The 22222-nt window shown below is 40.0% G+C and overlaps 1 protein-coding gene across 2 annotated transcripts; it reads left to right on the top strand.

Annotated features, from left to right (window-relative positions):
- Positions 1-6033: 6033 nt before the first annotated feature.
- Positions 6034-21142, top strand: LOC146315297 (uncharacterized). 2 transcript variants are annotated; one of them, XM_084736061.1, is made up of 11 exons: positions 6034-6306; positions 11460-11781; positions 13508-13624; positions 14709-14950; positions 15240-15405; positions 17693-17792; positions 17954-18029; positions 18595-18720; positions 19108-19275; positions 19395-19452; positions 20390-21142. In XM_084736061.1, the coding sequence occupies exons 1-11, from the start codon at positions 6191-6193 to the stop codon at positions 20486-20488; spliced, it is 1590 nt and encodes a 529-aa protein (XP_084592187.1). In that variant the 5' UTR covers positions 6034-6190; the 3' UTR covers positions 20489-21142. The 2 variants fall into 2 exon arrangements, with proteins under 2 accessions (XP_084592187.1, XP_084592188.1); XM_084736062.1 differs by lacking the exon at positions 6034-6306 and adding an exon at positions 6373-6861.
- The last annotated feature ends 1080 nt before the right edge of the window (positions 21143-22222 follow it).

Raw genomic sequence — 22222 nt, 5'->3', positions numbered from 1 at the left:
TCTACTCAAGGTAAGACTGAAGTAGACGACCTCTTAATTGTTTTGGTTTCGTTATTTAAGTTGCCTTTTCCCCGATCAATGAAAACAAAACAAAAGGACTCAAAGCGGGCGAGCTCTTTCTGGGAAAATCAGTGAGTGTTTCCATTCAGCAGGAAGTCAGAGAAATCAAAATCAATTCAGCAGCAGAGAATGCCCTTTATAATCGCATTGATTGCTTCCTGTTATTCTCACTGAATTGACTTCTCTGTTTGTCTGTGTGACTCACACACCTTCCCACACACACAAACGCACAGCCAAGACTGTTACGTAGCAAACATGGTTATCTTCATTAAGCCAGACTGTCTTCAGCCTCGTGCTCCGCTCTACCGTCTGGCCTGTTAAGCAGATCTACAGGTTAAGCGGCAAAAAACGAAACTGGAGGAAAAGTGACAGAAGGGATCAAAGGCGAGAGGACAGTCTGGAGACATTTCTGTCTGTCAGTGAGGAGCAGAGAAAGGGCCAAGGACACAGGAGCAGAAACAGTTATATGACAAGAATGACTGTATACATCTCACACATAAACAACCTTTGTGATCAATTTATAGTTTTACCAAGGTCAGAAGAAACTCATGTACCTTCTCTGACAAAGGGAAAAAAGACTGAAGGACCAATGTGTAGGATTTAGTGGCATCTTGTAGTGATTTTGCAGACTGCAAACATATTTCCTCTCCCTCCACTTCCATGTTTTTGTAGAACTGTGACCATGAAACTGACGAAAAACATGGAGGTGCAACTTGGCAGACTCCATGGAAGAGGACCTTCTGTTTGTAGATATAAAGGACTCATTTTAAGGTAACGAAAACACAACAGTTCCTACTTTTAGGTGATTATACAGGACTGAAAAAACAAACAAATGAGTAATATATTCCATTTATGGCATATACTTCCACTACATTCCTGTAAATCTTTACACACTGGACCTTTAAAATCACAGCACAAGTGAAAAATAAAGATTTTATACTGTCAGAGTGAACTGGATATTTTGTTGGTCATTTCCTTTTTTATTTTGTAGTTCTCTCCCTCTCGTTTCTGTGACTCTACTTCCTGTCTTTGTGCTTTTTTTTCCCACCCTTTTTGATTACCATTTGTCTCACCTGCACCTGATTAGTCCCTGGTCTGTTTCATCCTTGTATTTCTCTGTTTCTCTGTCAGTTTGTCCTCCTTTGTGTTTTGGATTTTGGTTTCATTTTTGGACTTTGGATTTGTTTGTACAGACTTTGCATTCTTCATTTGCCCTGTTTTGACTCTTTTGATTTAGGTCTGTCTGCCTCAAGTGTGAGCCAGTTGTTTTTTCTTTTTTTTTTATTGTATCACTTTCAGTTGCAGTTGTGTTGTCTGCATTTTTGGGTCCATCATCTTATTTTAGTTACCCTGCTTGACACTCAGTGTGATGTCAACAAATATTTGACATGTAATAGGAAAATGAAGTTGTTAGTTTTTCCTCAGCAGATTGCTATTTCACTCTCACATTTATTTTATGAATTATTCAGAAAACATTTTTTATTTATTAGTTTATTTAACAAGGATGGTAAACATTGCTGTGATTGTTGTAGAAACATACAGTTTTTTTATCTGGAGTCCCAAGACAGACATGACACACAATATAACACAAAGTAAGTAACAGAAAGTATTTTAAATATTTTATAAGCATGCAGAGCAATAATTTTAAAAAAGAATATTAATGTTGGATATCATACATGAAACAATTATGCTACATTGTTAAATCCTAATTAATTAATTACAATATGTAAAACAGGAGCACATGCAAAACAATAAAATTAAATATTAAATGGGTATTAATGTTACATAATGATTCTGATTTACATTATAAATAATATATATTTGCCTTAAAATTTGCTAGATATATGATACTAGATATATCAAGAAACAGTGAAAGAAAATAGTAGGTGAATAAGGGTATTTAGCCACTTACAATAACAGGTTTAAGTTGGGGTAGGCAACAAATATTTGGCATCACTGAGCAGTAATCCCATAATAATCTTTCAGCATATTGTAAATCAAGTGGCGGAAATTAAAAGATAAAAAGATGTATTTCCAGAATTGGCATCTACTACCTAAACTACAAACTCAAGAAAAGAAGACAGAATTATCAGAAAGGGAATCGTAAATAGTCTAGCTTAAGAGCAACATGCTTAACCCAGGAGTGTATCGGCTCAGCCGGTTACTTTTGACTTCACCTTCAGTCGTGTTCATTCGACGAGTGTTGTGTGGAGAGGTCTGGGGCAGAGCTGAGGTACAAAGCTGACAGACGGCTGCTGAGAGTCGGGAAGCTCTGGGGGAGAGAGATGGGGACAGACCGGAGCTTCTGGCTGAAGAAACACCAGAGTCATGTTGGTATTGCGCTGGTGCAGACTCCTTTACGGGTACAAAGAAAGCTCAGAGTTTATGTGTCAAACTTTTAGGATTGAAAAGCAGATTTATCTTCTTTACTCCTGCTTCTCAACCTGTCTGCAGCAGTGACCCGCAGAGGAGCTGACCTTGATCGACTGTTTCCTGTGTGTCTCTCTGTCCATGTTGACTGCTGATCAGAGAAGTAACGTGTTTTTGTGAACACGCAGAGAGGATGAAGGTAAGAAGAGAGACAGGTGGGACAACAGAAAGAACCAGCTTCTCTGGTGAGGGGACACACACAGCTGGTGCCTGCTGGTCAGCGCTCACTTTGTACGATTGCCTCAGTAAACTGTTGTGTGCATGCATGGAGGGGCGTGCTTCTGCAAGTGCTCGTCTGACAGGAGGGGCTTAGCACGAAGAGCCTCCTGCCCAAAACGTTGTTATCTCACATCCTGGAGGTGAGACTCAATAGTCAGCTCTTTTCCTAAGCTTTCTGCCTCCTTCAGCTTTAAGTGTATGCTATATTAGAATATTTTCACAGTATTACCTTCAGTCAGACAACCTTTTCTGACATCACAGTGCACAGAACTGCACTGTAAACTCATAAGGGTCTCACACTGGGAAATAAAACACTTTAGTTTACAGTTTTGTTGTATTGTGTTCCTAATTATCCTCTAAAGAGTCTAAAACTGTTGAATAAAGAACATATTTCTAGTTTTTGTCTAATAAATACAAAGTGTTACGTCTTACTAGTGTACTGTAAAATAAAGTGCAACCAAGTGTTCTAAAACAACATGATATTAAAAGTGAAAGTATGTCAAAGTTCATCTTGTGACCTGTCTTTCAGGCCGTGAATGTTGGTCTTAGTCTGGTCAGCAGACACATGGTGAAGCAGAGCGTCTACACGACACAGAGCCAGAGGATCATGGCACCCAGTCAGCTGACGTCATGCTGATCTGTGGTGTGACAGACTGCTGGAGGCGGGGTCACCTTCTCACCGTCTATTTCCGTCCTGCGCTCCTCTTTGAGCCATCTATATGTCTGTTTGTCTTGGCAGTTGTCATGATGATGCAAGCGAGCATGTAGAGACAAAAGAGCCTCAACAATGGCATTCTTCATTTTATCCGGTCAAACAGTCATCCTCATCTGAACATGGAGCTCACTAAAGCTTGTTGTTGCCAAAAAGTGAGCTCAGCTCTGAGTACCTGGCCCCTGGTACACACCGTCTTCTTGACACTTTTTAAGGAGCTTGGTGATGAGGTGTGAGGTGTGTGAAGTCTGTGACTCCATCAAAAGGAGCAAAGCTCCACCCTTTGCTTTTAAGTCAAGTCATTAGTTGACCTTTAGTTTCCCTTGACCGTGTCTTAATCCTATTGTGGATTGTGCTATACTTAAGGAAACTATCAGCAGCTTGATTGAAAAGACAGTTTGTCATATAGTCAGCTTGCTGGTCCATAGTGGATATTTCACCATATCATATAGGGCTGCAACTAATGATTATTTTCATTATCAATTTATCTGTCATTTATTGATAAGTTGGTTGATCCAGAAAATGTCAGAAAATGGTGAAAAATGTTGATCAGTGTTTCCCAAAGCCCAAAGTGACATCCTCAAATGTCCAATTTCGTTCACAACCAGAAATATTCAGTTTACTGTCATAAAAGAGTAGAAAAACTAGAAAATATTCACATTTGAGAAGCTGGAGTCAGAGAATTCAGACATGTTTTATTTAAAAAATGACTCAAAACGATGAATTGGTTAGCAAAGTATTTGGGGATTAATTTGTTGGTCAATTAATAACCAATTAATCATTGCAGATCTAATATAGTGTAGCACTCTGTTTAATACACAAAGTATGAGGATAAATCTTTCAGCTATTCAAAGTTTGCATTATTTTTCTTTCACTGGTCTACATATTTAGAGCAAGCCTCTTCTGCCGTCCATATTACCCAATTTTCTGATTATTTTTTTTTATCTCTCTGGGCATGGTTTTTTAAAATTCGTATTATTGGGGCTTTTGGGGCTTTTGGTGCTTTTACTTTCATAGTGAATGTGTTGAGAGACAGTGAGGGGCTGACATGCAGCAAGAGGCCGTATCAGACTGACCCACAATGTTTCTGAGTAAAAAGGCAGAATCTTGATCCATATTTTATCAGCACTGTCTAGTTTGACTGATCTGAGTTTGTGAGCCCTGTGTCTTGGTCTGGACAGACTCACTGAGACGGACAAACTGAGCTTTGTTGTCTATTTTACTTTAAATGGGGCATTCATTTACAAAATCAACATCATGCCATATCGAAGAAGACTTAAAACTACTAATTGAGACTATAAACTCATGCAGAAAATGTTTGCTGAGATCATACATCAAGTGAGAAGTAATGTCATTTTCATATAAGAGTAGATACAATTTGCAACCCATGGAGTCGCCCCCCTGGTGGTCATTAGAAAGAATACAGGTTTAAGGCACTTAGGCATTGGCTTCAGTTTTCAGACATGGAAGCTCCATCAACTTCCTCTTCCACTGTCTACACACACATTACGTAGCCATGAGGCCACGCCCCCTATAGTGGCTGTCCTGTGCTTCCCCACCCCCCTCTTCAACCCCCCTGCCCACTTTTTAGCATTTTTTTTCAAAGTTATGCAGTGAATGTGGTTAGGCTCAGACCTGGTGGTGCCATTACACTTTAATCATGTAACACAATCATAACTAGATAGATTTTCTCATGAAAACCTACTTTTCTTCTTTATGGCTTGACACTTAACACTGTCTGCACCATGCTGAGGCAGTAAACTCCTCCTGTCTCCAATAACTGTGCTCAGATTTACCTGCAAATACTGTTTGAGCCCTGTCTGCTGAGGGGACGATCTCTGGTTATACGCATTCCTGTAGTGCTCCGAGTTGGGAATGACTCATTAAGGAGCCCGCAGTGAACGCTGGCATCACTGTCACTCGTCAGTTCAGATTTGAGGGACAAGTTGGACATCCGATCAGAGCTGAATAGGATCTGGTGTGCCTGCTGAGCGCTGGCAGCAGCTAATTTAACTCTCCTCCACTTTCCCTAAAGTCTCCGTTATCTGTCTGGCTGGCAGCCTGTCACTCTCTACAGTTGTACCACATGTACTGTTCGATTGTGTTCAAATTTATCCTTGCTCCTCTGCAGCAACATCCTGCTTCAGTTTCTTACAGATGCAAGCACTGTCATCTGAACAGAAAGTCATCTACTGTTGTCCTCTATATATCTCATAGAAAGCTGTTTGAGGTGAAGTGCAATGAAAATGGAGATGTCAGTTGAGTTAGTTGTGGCTCTTTTTCACTGATTTTGCATGTGATCCTGCAACTCTCTGGATGCAAACCCTTTCAGGCACCCACCACCCCACTTTCTCTCATTTCTGATCCTCCATCCATAGTCATCTCCTCTGTGTGGTTGAGCCTCCAGATCACTTCTCCCTAGATAAACCCTAAGTCTGCATCTATCTCCTTAGACCGTCTGATTAGCACTACGTCATAGAAAGGGGAAGTAATCCCGGTCTGGGCCCAGGAATAGAGCCCTGGGAGGGGCCAGGCCACTAGAGAGACACTGCAGAGCCACCGTGCATGTGTCCCTGGGTAATCCCTTCTTAAATAGCCCCTGGCCAGGGCAGGAAAAGAGGGAGGGAGCTGGGACAGGGGACGTTACACCGTGGGAGCAACTCCAGTCAGTGTCCTCTTCTCCCTCGGACACACTACAGCAGCTGGAAGAGGAGAGGGATTCGGATACAGAGACTTGTTGGACTGTAGGAGGACGGTGCTTCAACCAGGATGAACTTTGCTGCCCAGTTATTCTACTCAAGCTACTTGAGCGAGCGACTTGAGCGTTTGTACTCACCCAGGCTTGCACTGAAAGACAGCGAGGAGCATGACCCCTTCTGGCAGAGGTGGGAAATTACAACAGATAGTCCCCCGGAACCTCTAGACCTCTCCCCTAGCCAGCTCCCCGTAGTGACAGATTTACCCTCTGGCCAGAGTATGGAGATAGTTCCTACCTCCACAGCCTCAGTGCCTCTCTCTTCAGTTACTTCCATTCTTCCTCCCAATCCACTTTCTTTGAGGCCTACCCTGAAAAACACACCCTCAAATCTCCAGTCTCCTCCTCTGCCACCTCCTCATCACCTTAATCACAAAAGAAAATCAACACAACTACCCACTTGTCTTCCAAATCCATGTTTGGCTGCTGCGATCCCCAGATCAAGGTCTTCTGAACTCCCTTCCAACAATCTTCATCCTCAGATGGTTCTCCTTAAATCTTGCCCTGCTCCATCCAGGTCCCCAGCAGAAATGGCGTCCCCCTCTTCTTCCATCTCCCAGTCTTATTCTTCCTCCTCTTCCTCAGCTCCTGCTCCTTGTAGAGGAGGGTTGCTCCCAACCTTCCAAACCCTGGTAGACTTGCTCCTTCGCTTGGTCCTGTACCTTATTCTCCTCCTCATCCCCAGGTATTTCTCACAGATTTAAAGAAAAACAGAGACAAATGCAGTATGCTGAAAGAGGTAGGCTGTTCGCAAATTGTTTTAGACAGGGTTGCACCAACAAAGATTAATTTAATCTAGGATTAGTTCTAATGTCCCGTGAACCAAAACTTTATTAAAAGTTGAGGTATAACGTCACGTGACTTTAGAGTCACGAGTATTGACATGTGAAATATGTGAGTAACATAACTTTTGTGTAATGGATTGCTTCAGTGACATGTGACTTTTGTTGTCTGGTAATCCCAAACATGGTTTTATACTAAACCATGTGTTAATCGTGTTAAAAATGGTTTTCTAAATGCGTCAGATTCTGCAGCCCGAGGTTACTTTTTGCCTCAGTATCAGACACTGAGATGCAGTGAGATTTTGTTAGTATGTGACAATTTGGGATGATAACATCTGAGTATAAAAGAGAGGGCAAAATCATTAAGTATTGCTTTACAAAATGTTGCATTGTTTGCTAGCTAGCTAAAAAGTAAAAAAAGAAAAAAAAAGTTATATTGTTTGCTGTCAGTTAACCTAGCGAGCCTATTAATGATGACTCAGCAGAGAAGCTCTAGTTTCTCCTCCTTTGAGATAAACATGTTGGCTGAATTAACAGCAGGGGAACAGACAGAAAGATGCATCATAAAACTCAACTGGGTTCCTTCTTTGAGGAACTTATTTTGCTCAGTCCATCTCAAAGAGGCAGCCATTTTAAAAGTTAAACCTCTTCAAGTGTAATTTAAAAGTTTATACAGGATGACTGTTTAAAATGGAGACTCGGTTCAGAAGAATTAAATTTAATCGAGGCTTAAAGTGGAAAATAAACTTAATTTTAAGCTAGTTTAAATGTTGTTGCAATATAATTAAAAGTTAAAGCATGATTAAATCTGTTAAACTTTGCTGGTGCAATGCTTCATATAATGCAGTATATAAATCGCATCACATCCGGCCAGAAGCAGTTTTCATGTTCTTCCTCTGCATGTCTTAGCCAACATGGACAACCATGATTGTCAGGATTTAATACTAAAAAAAAAACTTGGACAAACATGTCTTCAATCATGACGGAAAATCTAAAGAAACTAAACTTTAAATTTTATGCTTTTGTGTGAGTATCCAAACCTTCTACTGCTACTTGTGACACCCAACTAGGTGAAAACAAACCAGACAAAAAACGCAATAAAGTTGTTGAACTGAGCCTGGATGACGAAAAGTTACATTTACAGCAATGCAATACCAGCAATCGGGGTCATATAGCACTAGGAGATATTTTCTTTTCCCAAATGAACATTGCTCCAGTTGTAGGAAAAGGAAGTAGTACGGCAGCCTGTTAGGGCATTTAGTCTGTAAAAGGACATTAAGAAGCTGAGAGAGTGCAATGATGAAAGCCTCATGGGCTGAAATGTCTCCTTCACTTTTTGCTTTGTCCTCACTTTTCAGTTTTTGTACCATTTTGAACTAAAAGAGCCTAGTATCTCATCTCTTCATCTCCTCTTTTTGAGGAGGCTTTCTGAGGCTTGTTACTGGCTGCCGTGTTGCTCTTTTCCGCCTTTGATGTCGTTTTTGAACTCTGCTTTTGAACCAAAGCGCTCCCTGATCACAGGTGCAGGCTTGGACTTTTTCTATTCACAGTCGTGTTAAGAGCACTCCGTGTGCCTGAATAATGGAGTGATAGTGACTGACAAGTGGGGCAGAGGGCAGTAATGGACCCCAGGGATGAGGTGAAAGGTCACGGTATTGTTTATGGCAGATCATTGTGATAAAAATAGACGGGGATGTTCTCTGCAGAGTGCTGGCAGATCCAGATATTTGTTTGGGAGAACTGCTCCATCTGGTGGCCTCATGGTATTTTAATGCACCAAAGCTCACTCAATCACTTTAATCACTGGTTTATTTTTAATTTTACTCTTCTTGAGTTACTGTCTGCTCCACCATGATGCAGCAAATTCCACTCATCCAGCAGATTACACCATTTTCTGCTTATACTGTTGATGTGACTGACATGGGTTCGGTGCATCACCTTGTTCAAAGTTTCAAACTTAGCTATTAACCCTTTGTGATCTGCTTTAATGGCTAAGTGACAGGGTTAATCTCTAAAGTGGGTAATCCTATTATAATGTTTATACTGCGTAAAAGGTCTCCTGATTAACTATGTGGTTAGAGAAACGTCAAGTTTGATGTCTAGCTCGGTTTTGTGCAATGTCATTTGAGAAATGCAAGTACTTTCTGGAGGAAATTGTGCTATTTAAATGAATTGTAATGTTTTATTATATTCAATGTCCATATCTGAGCTGTTATAAATCAAACTGTCTCTGCCTTTGGACCCAAATTGCCACTTTAATCGTTTCTGTATCTTCTAAAAAGAGGAGCCGAGTGACCCAATGAATCATAAGTTGACTTATAGATGTAATCTGTCACAGTGAGTGGAAGCTGAGGTGACATGAAAGGTGAATCAATTCATCTTAGACTGAAGGATCGTGTGTGTGTGCTCGCGCATCACCTTCATAACAGGGGGTCTGTTCAATTTTAACTGAGGCAATTCAAGAATTTTTCTTAAAAATCAAAGAAAGAAAGAAAATAGGTCAGCGTCTCAAACGTTAACAGGGCTGGAGGGTCTAACAGAGATGTCTGAACTGCAGTTTCAGTGAATTTGCTGAATCAGGGGTGGGATGGATATGCAAGTTTAAAGCAGGAAAAATGTGTTGCGCAGTCTGGCTCATATGTATTTCTCTTTTCATTTCATTTAACGTATATAAGACCTTACCATTAATTATTTCTGTCACATTATGACTGACCCTGTCTGCTCTTTCTTCTCTTCTGGGTTTTGACGTGGAGGCAGAAGTTCTTTTTTTTACCACTCAAAATATATCTCAGGATAATGCAAGTGTATTTTTTCCACCGATCTATTATTTTTTGGCATATGCCATTTGCGCCCAGGTTAGAAAACCCTGTCTGGCCAACCTATCCAAACTGCAACTGAAAACAGGTTTTAAATAACAGGTACCACTGATATCTAATTTCTAATCACTATCAAATTTTAGTCTTTCAGGGTGAGGACTTCTGAATCCTGCTCTCCTACAGGAAAGCCCTGCAGCGAATCCTTTCATCCACCACAGCCTCTTTTCAACAATGAATTTGTTGCTCTCCAGAGCTAAAATAAGGGGCTCGGGTGTGAATAGCTGAATAGCTGCCGTGTGATTGTTTTGGGTTTTTTTTCTCACCGTGGTGGAACATGATTCAGACGATGTAGTAGGGTGTGGCTTATATAACAGATCAGTGCCTGTGTTTTACTACGACTGTTGTAGACAGCCTGAGGGTCAAAATGGCATCTAAATAAAGAGAAATACATATGGTGTCAGAGTGTGCAATGCCTTCTTACTATTTTCACGTGTACAATTTGTGATCAGCACCTCACCTCAAGCCCTGGCGTGTGGCAGCTCTAACACTGATGACACAAGATGTTATCATCAGAGGCGCAGATCTCATTACAACTTAGACAGTGGTGATCTGTTTTAGCTCCACTTCCTATGTTACTTTATACTGTTTACAGGGTTCATTATTGGAAGGGTCAGCTCAATTTATGTTAATTATTTATGATAAAATACAGCTGGACTGTTAAACCAAACTCCATTATAAAAGCAGGTGTTTCATCAGGTAAGACCATATGTTTTCACAGAAAAAACTTTAGCTACACTATCACTAAGACACTTTAATGATTTGCATCGATTTACAGGCACGTCATTTACTCAGTTTCTATTAAATAATTTATTTGGTGGGACAACTTGACGGTTTTTAGAAGTTGGGGTGGACATGTCTCCTCAGCTCCCCTTCCAGGGATCTGCGCCCATGGTTATCATCATAAACCGTTTTCTCAGGAAAGAGTTTCACTGATGTTGCCTGCAGGAGGCCACTAGACATCACTACTTTCTATTCTGGCTCGTATCTGATCGAGACTCTCATTTGTAAACTGACAGACTGGATTCTGCATTTAATCTTTCACTCTGCCCTGTCTTCTTTTGCTCTGTGTAAATGTTTTATCAAGCACTACACTTTTACTCAGCATATTTGTCAGAGTATGAATAAAATTACAGTCAATTTAATCTCTTAGTCAAATCAAGTAAGTTATCATATATGCTGTCTGCACAGAAACACTGGGGATTAGAGAGGTTTTACTTTTACATTCTCAAATTTAAACTGTTTCGACTGAATCAAGTCTATGTTGATTGATCAAATCGATACACTGATTATCAAAATAGTTTGCGACTAATGTGATAGTTGACAACTCATCAATCGATCGATTAATCGTTGCAGTTCTAGACCTGAGAGTTGGACAACAACCTTTTGAAGTCAAGAAGCTACTGTGCACTGTAAAAAAAAATCATACAGAAATTTAGTGGAATCAATTAAGCTTTTCTCATTAACTTAAATACACAAGTTTTATTTATTCAAATTAATTAAACAAACTTTCTAGTATTTACTTTCAGAACTTATAAAGAGTTCTTCTAGTTCTTCTTGAAGACTTATTGTAGAAAATCATTTTACATAAGTACAGATCAGTTTCTGTCTGTTGTCTTCTTTTCCAGAGAGGAGTTGCGTCTGGGCCCATGTCAGCCTGGCAGCTCTCACAAATGCGGCCCCGTCAGTAACGGCACTGCAGGCCGCAGACCCACCCTCATCGAACCGGAGCGGCTGAAGGACTTCGGTGAGGAGGAGCTTCTCAACGGTGATGTGAAGGTCTATGACACCAAGGTGGTGGGGGCTCCTGAGGTCATGCTTATGGACCCCCCTAAAACCAGACGCGTCAGCGAATTCAGGGCCATCCCCAAACCCCAGTACCTCCGCTTTGAGGACATCAGCGCCGCGGCCTTCAGGATCCAGACAGGGATACAGAAGACACCGTGCACGGTACACTATCATCTCTATCACTGGACGGGAGCTCTGTTTGGATTCTGATGATGGTTTGATTTCAACATTACAAGAAATTTATTCTCCCTGGCCACATTATTTGGTACATCCGTGCAATCTAATGCATTCTAGTGCAACATCTCTGCCTTTTCATAGCTCATGATATTCAGTTTGTGTTAAAGAAGAAATATGTAATATATTTACTGTAATAAATCATAAAATGACCATGATATGTCATCAGAGATTAAGGAAACATGCTAAGTTGAAGTACTGGTTTCTCAGTGACTCGGTTGGTGGAGTGTGTGTCCTCTGCCCGCGGTCATTTGTTCCCTGTTGTCCCCCAGCTCTCTCTTCCTCTCTCCCCTTTTCTTGTCCTCGCTTCAGTGGTCCTATAAAATACAGACATAAAAGCCCCAGAAAATTAACAGAAAGAGAGAAAGAAAAAAAATACCAGCTTCTCCAACAGCAACACTATGTTCTCCTTTGAAATTTCCATTCTGGTCCAAAACCATACTTGCCAACTATTCGAATTTCCCAGGAGACTCCCGTTTTTCACTGCTCTCTCCTTATTTCCTTCCAGGATTACAGTTCTCCTGTATTTCTTTGGATTTCTGACCATTTTTTCTACAACTTCATAAGTCTACAGTTTCCACCAGGACAAAACATCTACACCAAACCAAACTAAGAGGAATCCCTGTTTCTTAAGAAAAGGGGAAAATGAAATGGGCGTGTATTTTATAAAATCTTTTCTTTTAGGGGTAGGGCAAAAAATAAATGTCTGAAAGAAAAAACAAAAGTCCATCCAGAGGGACAACTTATTCTGTAGTCTTTCCTGAGAATTAAAAGTAAATTAAAAGTATTTAACTATTTTAGTAAGTATGTCCAGGACAGGATTATCTTTTACTGACAGACGGCTGACATTTATAAACAGCTGATCAACACACAGTGTAGGACTCATCGTCACTTGTCAGTGTCAAAACGTGATGCTGCACTCGTCTTGTACTTTTTGAGGTTCAATGTCCCTGCAGCCTGCAGGCAACCTGCCTGAGCTTTGAGTCCGGGGAGGAGGGGATGGGGGGAACAAGTATATTAAATAGGGATTTAATTCTATTAAATATATAGTCTATGGCTCCAACTTGCTATTTTAACTGCAGTGCTAATTTTTAAATGCGAGAGTTTTACATATTGCTTTCTCATTTTTTTCTGATAGCTGTTAATTCAGCTATATGTTTTTTCACAGGTCACAGTAGGTGGTGATGTTGCACTGGACTGCGATATATGGAAATGTGTTTCTAATATTCTTCCCCCCTCATGTTGTTAAATGGTGTGAGCAAAACATTAGAAATAACCTCCCAGTATAATATAGTGCTGTTCAACATCACTGCAACTTACAACCAAACAATTTTGCACAACTTGCATGCATGCTGGAATTCATATATTACCATTTCCATTCAATATCATATATATCTGCCTCAGTCTCAGGCATTTTTTACAGCATTTGTTGCTGTGAAAACAAAATTTTCATGCTGTGATTGTTCAAGTTTCCTCAGATTACATCAGCGTAAACAAAAGCTGTGAACACTGAGAAGCATGAGTTCATTTTTGATTTCTGCAGAAAATGAGGGGTGAATAAACTTACAGTTTCCTGCATTACTTTTAGGAGACATTATCTCGCTCATAAGAGCACAGAGCTGCTGTCATAGTGCTGCTTCTTCTCTGTGTGCAGTACTCCAGACTGTCCAAACAGTACGGGATGGAAATCTACCTGAAGAAGGAGCACCTGCACTACACAGGCTCAGTGAAGGAGAGAGGAGTCCTGTACCTGCTCACCTCCCTCACACAGGTAATACGCAGCTTCTCCTCCTGTCTGTCAGGTCACAGCTGGTGTGATTTACTGTCTGTGTGTTCGTGCAGACCCACATGTGTTACCTGACCCTTTCTGACCTGTAGAGATAAAAATAGTCCAGCTTTAGTGGACAGTGGCTTGAAAATACCTCCTGCACGTCTGTGAGCAAGTGAGTCTGATTTCTCTCAAATAATTTAAGAGAACTAAAGCAAACCTCAATCACTGTGAGCGGTATTACAAATTCTTAGGTGTAAAGGGACAATCCACCTCAAAATCAAAAACATATTGGGCATAATGCACAAACAGGTACGTTCTTGAATTGAATGTTGAATTTTCTTTTTAAAAATGAATGATAATGAATGAATCCTTCCTGACATATGGGGCAGGAAGTGTAGCATTATATGGTATTCCTGGGGCATTAATTATGCAAGTCTTGTGCACGTGCACTCAGATACAGACAAATACCTTGTAATACGATGTAACAAGCATTTGAGGCCCGTGTTTCCTCTTAGCAGTAGTGCTATTTATCCATCTAGTTTTTGTGTGAGTTGCTGAGTTTTGGAGATATATGCCTAGATGGCACCTGGTGTGTGGAGCTCAAAGCGCCAAAAAGTATAAAGCAATCTTTCTTTCCAGAACTCATGACTGTGCTAACTAGCTCAGTGGTGCCAACGTCACAGCTCAGCCAAGGAGGACGACAGCAATGTTTAGGCGCTGTCACGAGTATGAGCCTCTTGTCTATGAATAGATTATTTCTTCCGTGCATCGATATGGTTGGTGGGTCTGTAACTGGGTTATGATTTCTGGAGGCCATGCAAAGATCTTTGTGACAGGAAGCATCAGGGATTATGGGAACTGTGGTCTAAACACAAGGTTAGCTTAGCTTAGCATAAAGACTGGAGACAGGCACAAAAACCCACCTTCAAAAATTTCTACAGCTGACTAATTTACATGTTATATCTTGTTTTAGAGTAAAAATAGTCCCTTAGATAACTCCCTCCTATCAATCTTCTATCCATTGATGTTTGCCGTGTTGACATATTTATGAATATATGTCAAGCTTGTGTTTATGTCCCTCCAGGAGCAGCAGAGGAAGGGTGTGATCGTGGCCACCGACTGTAACTTCTCCATGGCCGTGGCTCACCATGCAGTGGAGCTGAAGATCCCGGTGTTTGTCATCATGCCGTCATGCTGCGCCTCGCCTCGCCTCAGGATCTACAGAGACTATGGCGCCATGGTCATCTCTTACGGCAGCACCGGCCACGACTCCCAGAACCACGCCCGCCATCTGGCCAAAGAGAACGGATACCTCTACCTGGAAGAGTCAGTCCCACTAATACTCCTTTAACATTTTACACAGGGATCACAGTGTGTCTGTCTGTAATGCAACCAGTCAGCTACTGTCCCAGTGTTGAAATTCAACTCTCAAGCGATAGCAGTATTTCCACACATAATTAGAAAGTGACTGCTTATTTACAACTTGCTCAAATACTATTCCCAACCACTACAGTGAGCCACTATGCACAATACCAGGAGTCCGGAACAGTTGTTGTTCATTACTGCAAATTACTGATGTGTTCTTTCTGTCCGTTGTCTGTTTTCTGATGTCCAGAGAGGAGAGTGCCGCATACCTGGCAGGACTGGGAACTGTGGGCATGGAGATCTATGAGCAAGTGCCCAAACTGGATGCAGTTGTTATTCCTGCAGCTGGACAGTATGGTCTGCTGGCTGGTACAGCCGCAGCCATCAAACACCTCAACTCACGAATTCTTGTCATAGTAAGTTGCAGTGTAGTAATTCATGGAGGCAGAATTTATAAACCTGTTCATAACGTAGAAGATGAGATGATTTGTGGCGTCTGCCTCACCTCATCTCTCGTTTAGTGCTGTTTCTTAAAATGAAGTCACATTTCCCATGAACCCTCACTTCTTACTGCAAAAATGAGATTGCCACTTGCCTCTTCATCTCCCTCGTGTTGATCCAAGTGTGTTTTTCACTCTGCTTGGATTTCCTTAACAAGATAAATGTATTTGAAGTGTTTTCCCTTGTTCCCGTATCGGCCCGCAGCTAAAACTCTGACAGCCTTTGCTCTGTTTACATCAGAGGAACAGAACAGCCCTGTGCTTCTATTTTCAATCATAAATAAATATCCCAGTGTACGATGAAGCAATCAATCAAATTTACTGCCAGCAGTGATCATCATAAAACACAACCGAGAGGCTGATTAACTACCAATCTTCTCATGGATTTGTTTACTAAGCTACTATCACAATAACAGGAGCGACTCTCTGGGATCCACATAATGTTTTTCCAATACTTCAGGGAAAAAAAATAAAAAAGCACATGACACATAACAGCTGACACCAAATGGAAAGAACATAATAACTCAAGACTTGTCTGCTACAATAAATGGGTCTATATAATTATATCACCGCTTTGAGATCTAAAGTAATCAATTAAACAACAAACATCCTCTAATTATAAATAAATCAGTATATAAAGCTCTCTCAATCAATATTGCATCAGCAAAACTGCATTTTTTGTGTAAATAAATACTGTACAATCTATACATTTCATTAAAGTGTGTTTCAATATATTTTACACAGTCAGCAATTATGGTAATCCCACCATCTCACATTTTATTAATGTTGCTGTTGTTAGATGTAGCACATGTCATTTTTGCAGTAGGCAGGATGTTGGATGAGGAATTTAATTTTGAAATGCGTTCTGTTGACTGAGTCTACAAAACTGATCACATTCCCATCGGCTCAGCTCTACTTTGTGTTTGGTGCTTCTTAAAATAGGTGTTGTGCTAGAGAAGACTGGAATACTGCTCCAGCACAATTTTCGTTTTAGTGAAGTAGGGTAATTAATCAGTTGATTTCTTTCTTGATTAATTGATTAATGGTTCTAAGCCTTAAAAATGTCAGAAAATGGTGAAAAATGTTGAGTAGTATTTCCTAAAACTCAAATTGACATCCTCAAATGTCTTGTTTTGTCCACAACCCAAAGATATTCAGTTTATTGTAAAAAACAAACAAACAAACAAACCAGAAAATAATTATTTAAGTTGGAATCAGATAATATTATATAAGACTATTCATAGTTTGCATAATCCATATTTTTTATTTATTTATTTATTCATTTATTTTTTGCACTCTAACGTCCAGTCATTACTAAACTGTTTGACATGCAAGAGAGCCAATAAAAGCAAATGCAATGGTCCGGGTTGTCATATTGACATTATTTAATTGCTAAGAAAAGTAAGTGTGACCCCAACCTAAAAAAAAAACAGTGATTGTATGCACAAAATACTGCACAATGTCTAAGGTTTTCATAGAGGCACTGATCTTTGTTTTCTGAGTTGTTGTACTAGAACACAGTCAACTTGGGTGTGATGTCATTCCCAGCTCAGACTTTATCAGTGAAGTGTATGAACTACACTGCAGACTGGAGTCTCTGTTAAAATTGAGGAACAGAAAAATCTGCGTTACACTCTTACGATACCCCTCATCTCCTCTATGAAAGTTACAGTGACAAGACATTCCAGTTTGTCCAGCATTGTCCGGGTTTCAAGCTGGGTGTCCAGGGTCTCTGCAAATATCTGTAAAACACAAAAATGTCCTGTGGTTTTAAAAATTCACTATCAACTTCCAATTTTCATGATGATTAGAATAGTAATTTTAATATTATACTTGTTTTTAGTGCTTACATAGATGTTTATCTTGTTCTGTCCCACTAATTATTGACTAAACCAGTGTCAACCAATCAATGTGTCATTGTCAAGGCTGTTGCAAGCCTGTGAATCATCACTCTTTATGTCAGTATGCTAACTGTTAGCTGTCATGCTGAAGAGGAGGTTTACTTGGCAGTGAAAATGCAGCACTGATGCTGTCCATGGTGTTGAGAGTTTGTTCCCTATGATGCGTAGATAAGTGTATACATATGTATGTGAATAAATGTACAATACACACACACAGAGCCAGTTGCATGGCTGTAGACACTTTTATACATGTAGTAACATAGTGAAAATATAGTATAAACTAAATGGGCTTTTTTCAACAGGGAATTGAACCAGAAGGTTTCCCTCTGCTGCTACAGTCTCTGAAAACTGACAGTCCAATCAAAGACATACACAGCAACCCCAATAAGAAACTCTATGGAGGTAATGTTATTAGTCAGTTCTGGTCCCTAACATGTATTACAGAACTGTCATGTGAATATTAAATAAACTTCATTCACTGCACATCCTTCAATCAAACGCTCATGTGGCTTTTCAGTTTCTGTCCTGCAGTAACTGAACATATGTCTTCCGTCTGTTCTCAGATCTTATGGAGCGCTCACTGGGTGTTAACACCTTCCAGCTGGCAAAGAAACTTGTAGATAAAGTCATCTCTGTCAGGTACTGCGTCTCCACAGCACAGTCACACCTTCAAGCTTCATTTGAATGGGTTTGCTCAGAAATTAGATGTCGGCTGTGTGGAGAAAAATGGCCTCAGTGTTACAATCAGCATTGGGGGTAACACGTTAAAAAATTACACATTCTCACTACTTTTGGCAGTAACTAGACATGTAACTAATTACTTTTTTAAATGGGGTAACTGTTCATCATAAGTTATAAGTATTTATTAACTATTGTAGCATGTCTGAGTGAACATACCCAGCTACCTGCAGGTCTTTTACTAAATCCTACTGTCTAACTTAAAGCAATACAAGTGTAGCTTACAGGTAGACAGTAGTTGTTGCTGCCCCCTGGTGATCAGGAGTATTAATAACTCCTATTAGTAATAATGGATACAATGATAGATAGATAGATAGATAGATAGATAGATAGATAGATAGATAGATAGATAGATAGATAGATAGATAGATAGATAGATAGATAGATCGGAAATGTGTGGAAATTCTGTGCATTTACAAATTCTGGAGTTTAGTTAACCTTTTTTTTCTTTACCTCTCTCTCACAGCGAGGAGGACTCTTTGGTGGCAATGCTGCGGTTTCAGGAGTTCGAACGCTCCACTGTGGACACAGAGGGAGCCATGGGACTGGCTGCCATCTTGGCTGGACAACTACCAGAACTGAGAGGCAAAAAGTGGGTCAGACACATAAATATTATTGAACCTGACTGAGCCCGAAAGGGAAATTCTCTTATCTGTCTTTTAAAAATGTCAGAAATAGTCAGCAGCCAACCAGACAGCAGCATTAATTTATTGCTTTTAACAAGAGAACATCTTATGATTAAAGCACTGCCCGCCCTTGATGTTCATAGAAGAGCGAAAAGTTTCCTTGTATCTTTGAGGCCTAATAAAATAATGTAAAAAAAAAAAATCTATATAATTTCAAATATAGTCCTAGCTGTGAGGAGTTTTCTTCATGCCTGAACAGCTGACATTTAACAATAAATCAATGTCAGGAGAGATAATCCGTTTGGCGTGTGTGTGTGTGTGTGTGTGTGTGTGTGTGTGTGTTTCTGCTGTAGGGTTGCTGTAGTGGTGAGCAGCGCTAACATGGAGCTGGAGCTGGTGAGGCAGTGTGTGGACCGAGCTCTGGTGCTGGACGATCGGGTCAGTAAGTTCTCTGTGCAGCTGGGAGAATGGCCAGGAGACATGGCGAAGCTGCTGGACGTCCTGTCCAGAGAGGACGTCAGGTAGGGTCAACTTTTACTCTTGTTGTTTCATGCTGAGGTCCAATCTGTTTTACTTTTTATGTCCCTTGATGCCATCTTTTTTTTCTTCTTCTTTTTTTGCTGTGTGTTTTCCCTCCCAGGTTGTTGGACGTTTGCCATCGGAGACAAAGTGACAAGTCAGACCTCTTCAAGGCGAAGGTAGGCCACTAATCTCTCCTCTTTCTTTTTCCACCTCCCCCTCAATCCACTCATCTACTTTTCCTTCATTGCCAAGGAACTTATGACTTTGAGTTGGCAGGAGAAAAGTATATGACTAAAAAGGCCCAAAATATAACACAAGTAAAATATAGATATTTATGCCGTAGGTAAAGATTGGGAAGAACCTGCAACTACACTAGAAGGAATATTGGTACCACTTTCTAATAAGGCACACTTCATGAATATGTGCTAATGCCTTTATTATTTAAAAATCATTTACAAATGGAGCCAGGGTCATCATCAAATAACTAATTAAAACCAAACTGGTCAAAAAAGTAATGCTTGAATGCCAATCACTGTGAAAAGAACTAAAGAAAATTTGGGGAAAATTTCTTTCAAGTGCTAGTTTTTAGTTTGATCCATGTCCCATCTGCTAACATGGAGGCGGTGGGGTTTGCAACCCATCAGGGGGCAATCGAGATGTTTTCGCTTCACTTTTGGGAGATATATGTCAGTGGTTATGACTCATAAAACCTTTATAAGAGTGCCATATTATAATATTTAGTGTACCGACACCAGATGAAGTTTTAAAGTGAGATTATGTAGCATTCAAAAGAAGAAATAACTCATTCTTCCTGTTACATATGAGAAGTTGAATTCATAAGCAATAAACTGTGAATTATCCCTTTAATACTTACTCTGTCTTGTTTTGAAACTTAATGACACTGCTGCTTGGGAAAAAAAAACAGAATTATCTCCTACTCCTGTAGTATGGCCTCTGAAGTTTACACTGACAAATAGGCACCATACTGTTAATTCACCAGCAGTGTCAAAAGGTGAAAGGTGTTGCATAATTAACTGGCAACCCGCTCACTAATCCTAATGTGTGTGTGTGTGTGTGTGTCAGAGGGCTAACTGTATCCCTGTGTGTTGACAGGTGGAGTGTGTGGTGGAAACCCGAGATAAGACACAGAGCGCTCAGCTGCGCAAGACGCTGAGTGAGCGCTACCCCTCTATATGCTGGCTGGACCGGTGATCACAACAACATGAACACAAACTACAATTAAAATAGAAATCTGAAAAAAGAAGATGAAATAACGTATTCATAAAATGTGAGATGACATGCAAACACATCTTGTAACATACACTACTATGATATATGAACAACTGTTGAACAAACCTACAGTTTGTTTATACAAAAAAGCATAGGCATAGATTTCGGTGGGACGCAGTGGACACGTCCTCCTCAATATTTAGAACACGTGCATTTGTCCCCCTCCAGTAAAAACACGAAAGTACTTTTATTTTGACAAACTGCTATAACGTAGACACATATTCATAGACGCAACAATGCCTACATGGTGGCAGTATTCAACCTCAAAAGCAATGGTTACAATCTGCCATAAAATGTTTTGATTTTAGGAGTGTTTGCTAGTTTGCTAACTAATCTTAAGGTGATGTTGCCTGCCTGTGGTTAAAGCTTGTCTAAGCATAGCTTAGCTTGCTAAGGCACAAACTGGTGCCTCACAATTCACCAGAATAGAGTGCTGCAGGAATGAGTCCTAAAACCTAGAAATCACTTCACATTTAAGCACTAAATGTTCCCTTTTCTCAAAGTCAGTGTTTTTTTAAATGTTTTTTTCGTTATGTGGCTGAAATAAGGTCTGCAGAAAACACAAACTGAGGAGATTTTCATTAAAAACATCTGTAGTCCACATGTAGTCGTCACCATCACGTTGTTTTAAATGTCGCGGGAAAGTTGCAGGAATGTGGTTGGAACATTTGCGACATGTGACGTTGTAGCGACTTACGAAATTAAATTCCAGGGTGTCATCCCCGGCGTGTGACGTTTTAGCAACGTTACAGCATAATCTTACATGAAGTACAGTAAACATCATGCAGAGGACGTCGAACAGATGTTGCAAAAAAAAACCACTGAATATTTGTTACATTGTAAAGTTTCAACAATGTAGCAGTAACTAATGGTAACGTAACTGTAACAGTACAGTAGCGTCGTTACAGTGTTACAAATGATATATCACAAACGCATTATTGCAGTGTAGTGTATTTAGTTAACTTTTTACTTCTGGCAATTGCATTTATGCTTCAAAAACAATAAGTGGTGTTTGTAAAAATTTTCTTGCCTAATCAGAAACTTTTGTTCACCACAAAACTTATTTTCTGCAATAATCCAAAATCCTACTGTTTTTTTTTTGTTGTCAAGGAAACCAGAGTGATACTATCATCCAAGTTGGCCTGAAATATTACATAAGCTCTCTGTGCAGGGAGCTCCCCCAGACCCCCCACTTAATATCTGTCTCCTCCAATGTTGAAGTGAAACTACACCCTTGCAGAAAAGCCTTGAGATTATAGAGCAAATACTATTCATATTACTTCTAATGCTTATGCTGCTATTGTTCTCTAATCACTGCACCCTGTAATTACAGTAAAGTGTTTAGGCGACATTCAGAAGATGAATATAGTTCTTATTTTATCATCACTCAGAGTATTAATCTTACACTGTAGATGCAGGCTTACTTCTCTCCTAGTAGTAGTTACACCTCCCTAAACCACCAGTATAAAAGATTTATTTTTCAATCCATTTTGTTTTTAAACTCTTGTACATATTTCTGTATTTATACTGTCTGAGATGGTAGAGTCAATCCAACTAAGTGTTCTCCTAATAAAAATGGACTAATTCTATGACCTGCTCTGACGGGTTTGTGACGTTTTATTATCCTTTGCTTGTTTCCCTCTCGTTTCACAAAAG

This window comes from Lutjanus erythropterus, chromosome 14, assembly GCF_056507025.1.
Source record: "Lutjanus erythropterus isolate fLutEry1 chromosome 14, fLutEry1.hap2, whole genome shotgun sequence".
Classification (NCBI taxonomy): Eukaryota; Metazoa; Chordata; class Actinopteri; order Lutjaniformes; family Lutjanidae; genus Lutjanus; species Lutjanus erythropterus.
Note: the sequence above shows the minus strand (reverse complement) of the source record. Positions and strands in the feature narration are given on the sequence as shown.

Bases quoted from the DNA above. Each gene is read 5' to 3' on its own strand.
- LOC146315297 (XM_084736062.1), top strand. From the start codon at position 6,398: ATGGAGATAGTTCCTACCTCCACAGCCTCAGTGCCTCTCTCTTCAGTT. The intron at 11,782-13,507 runs GTACACTATCAT...CTCTGTGTGCAG, and splicing joins TACAGAAGACACCGTGCACG to TACTCCAGACTGTCCAAACA. The intron at 15,406-17,692 runs GTAAGTTGCAGT...TTTTTTCAACAG, and splicing joins ACTCACGAATTCTTGTCATA to GGAATTGAACCAGAAGGTTT.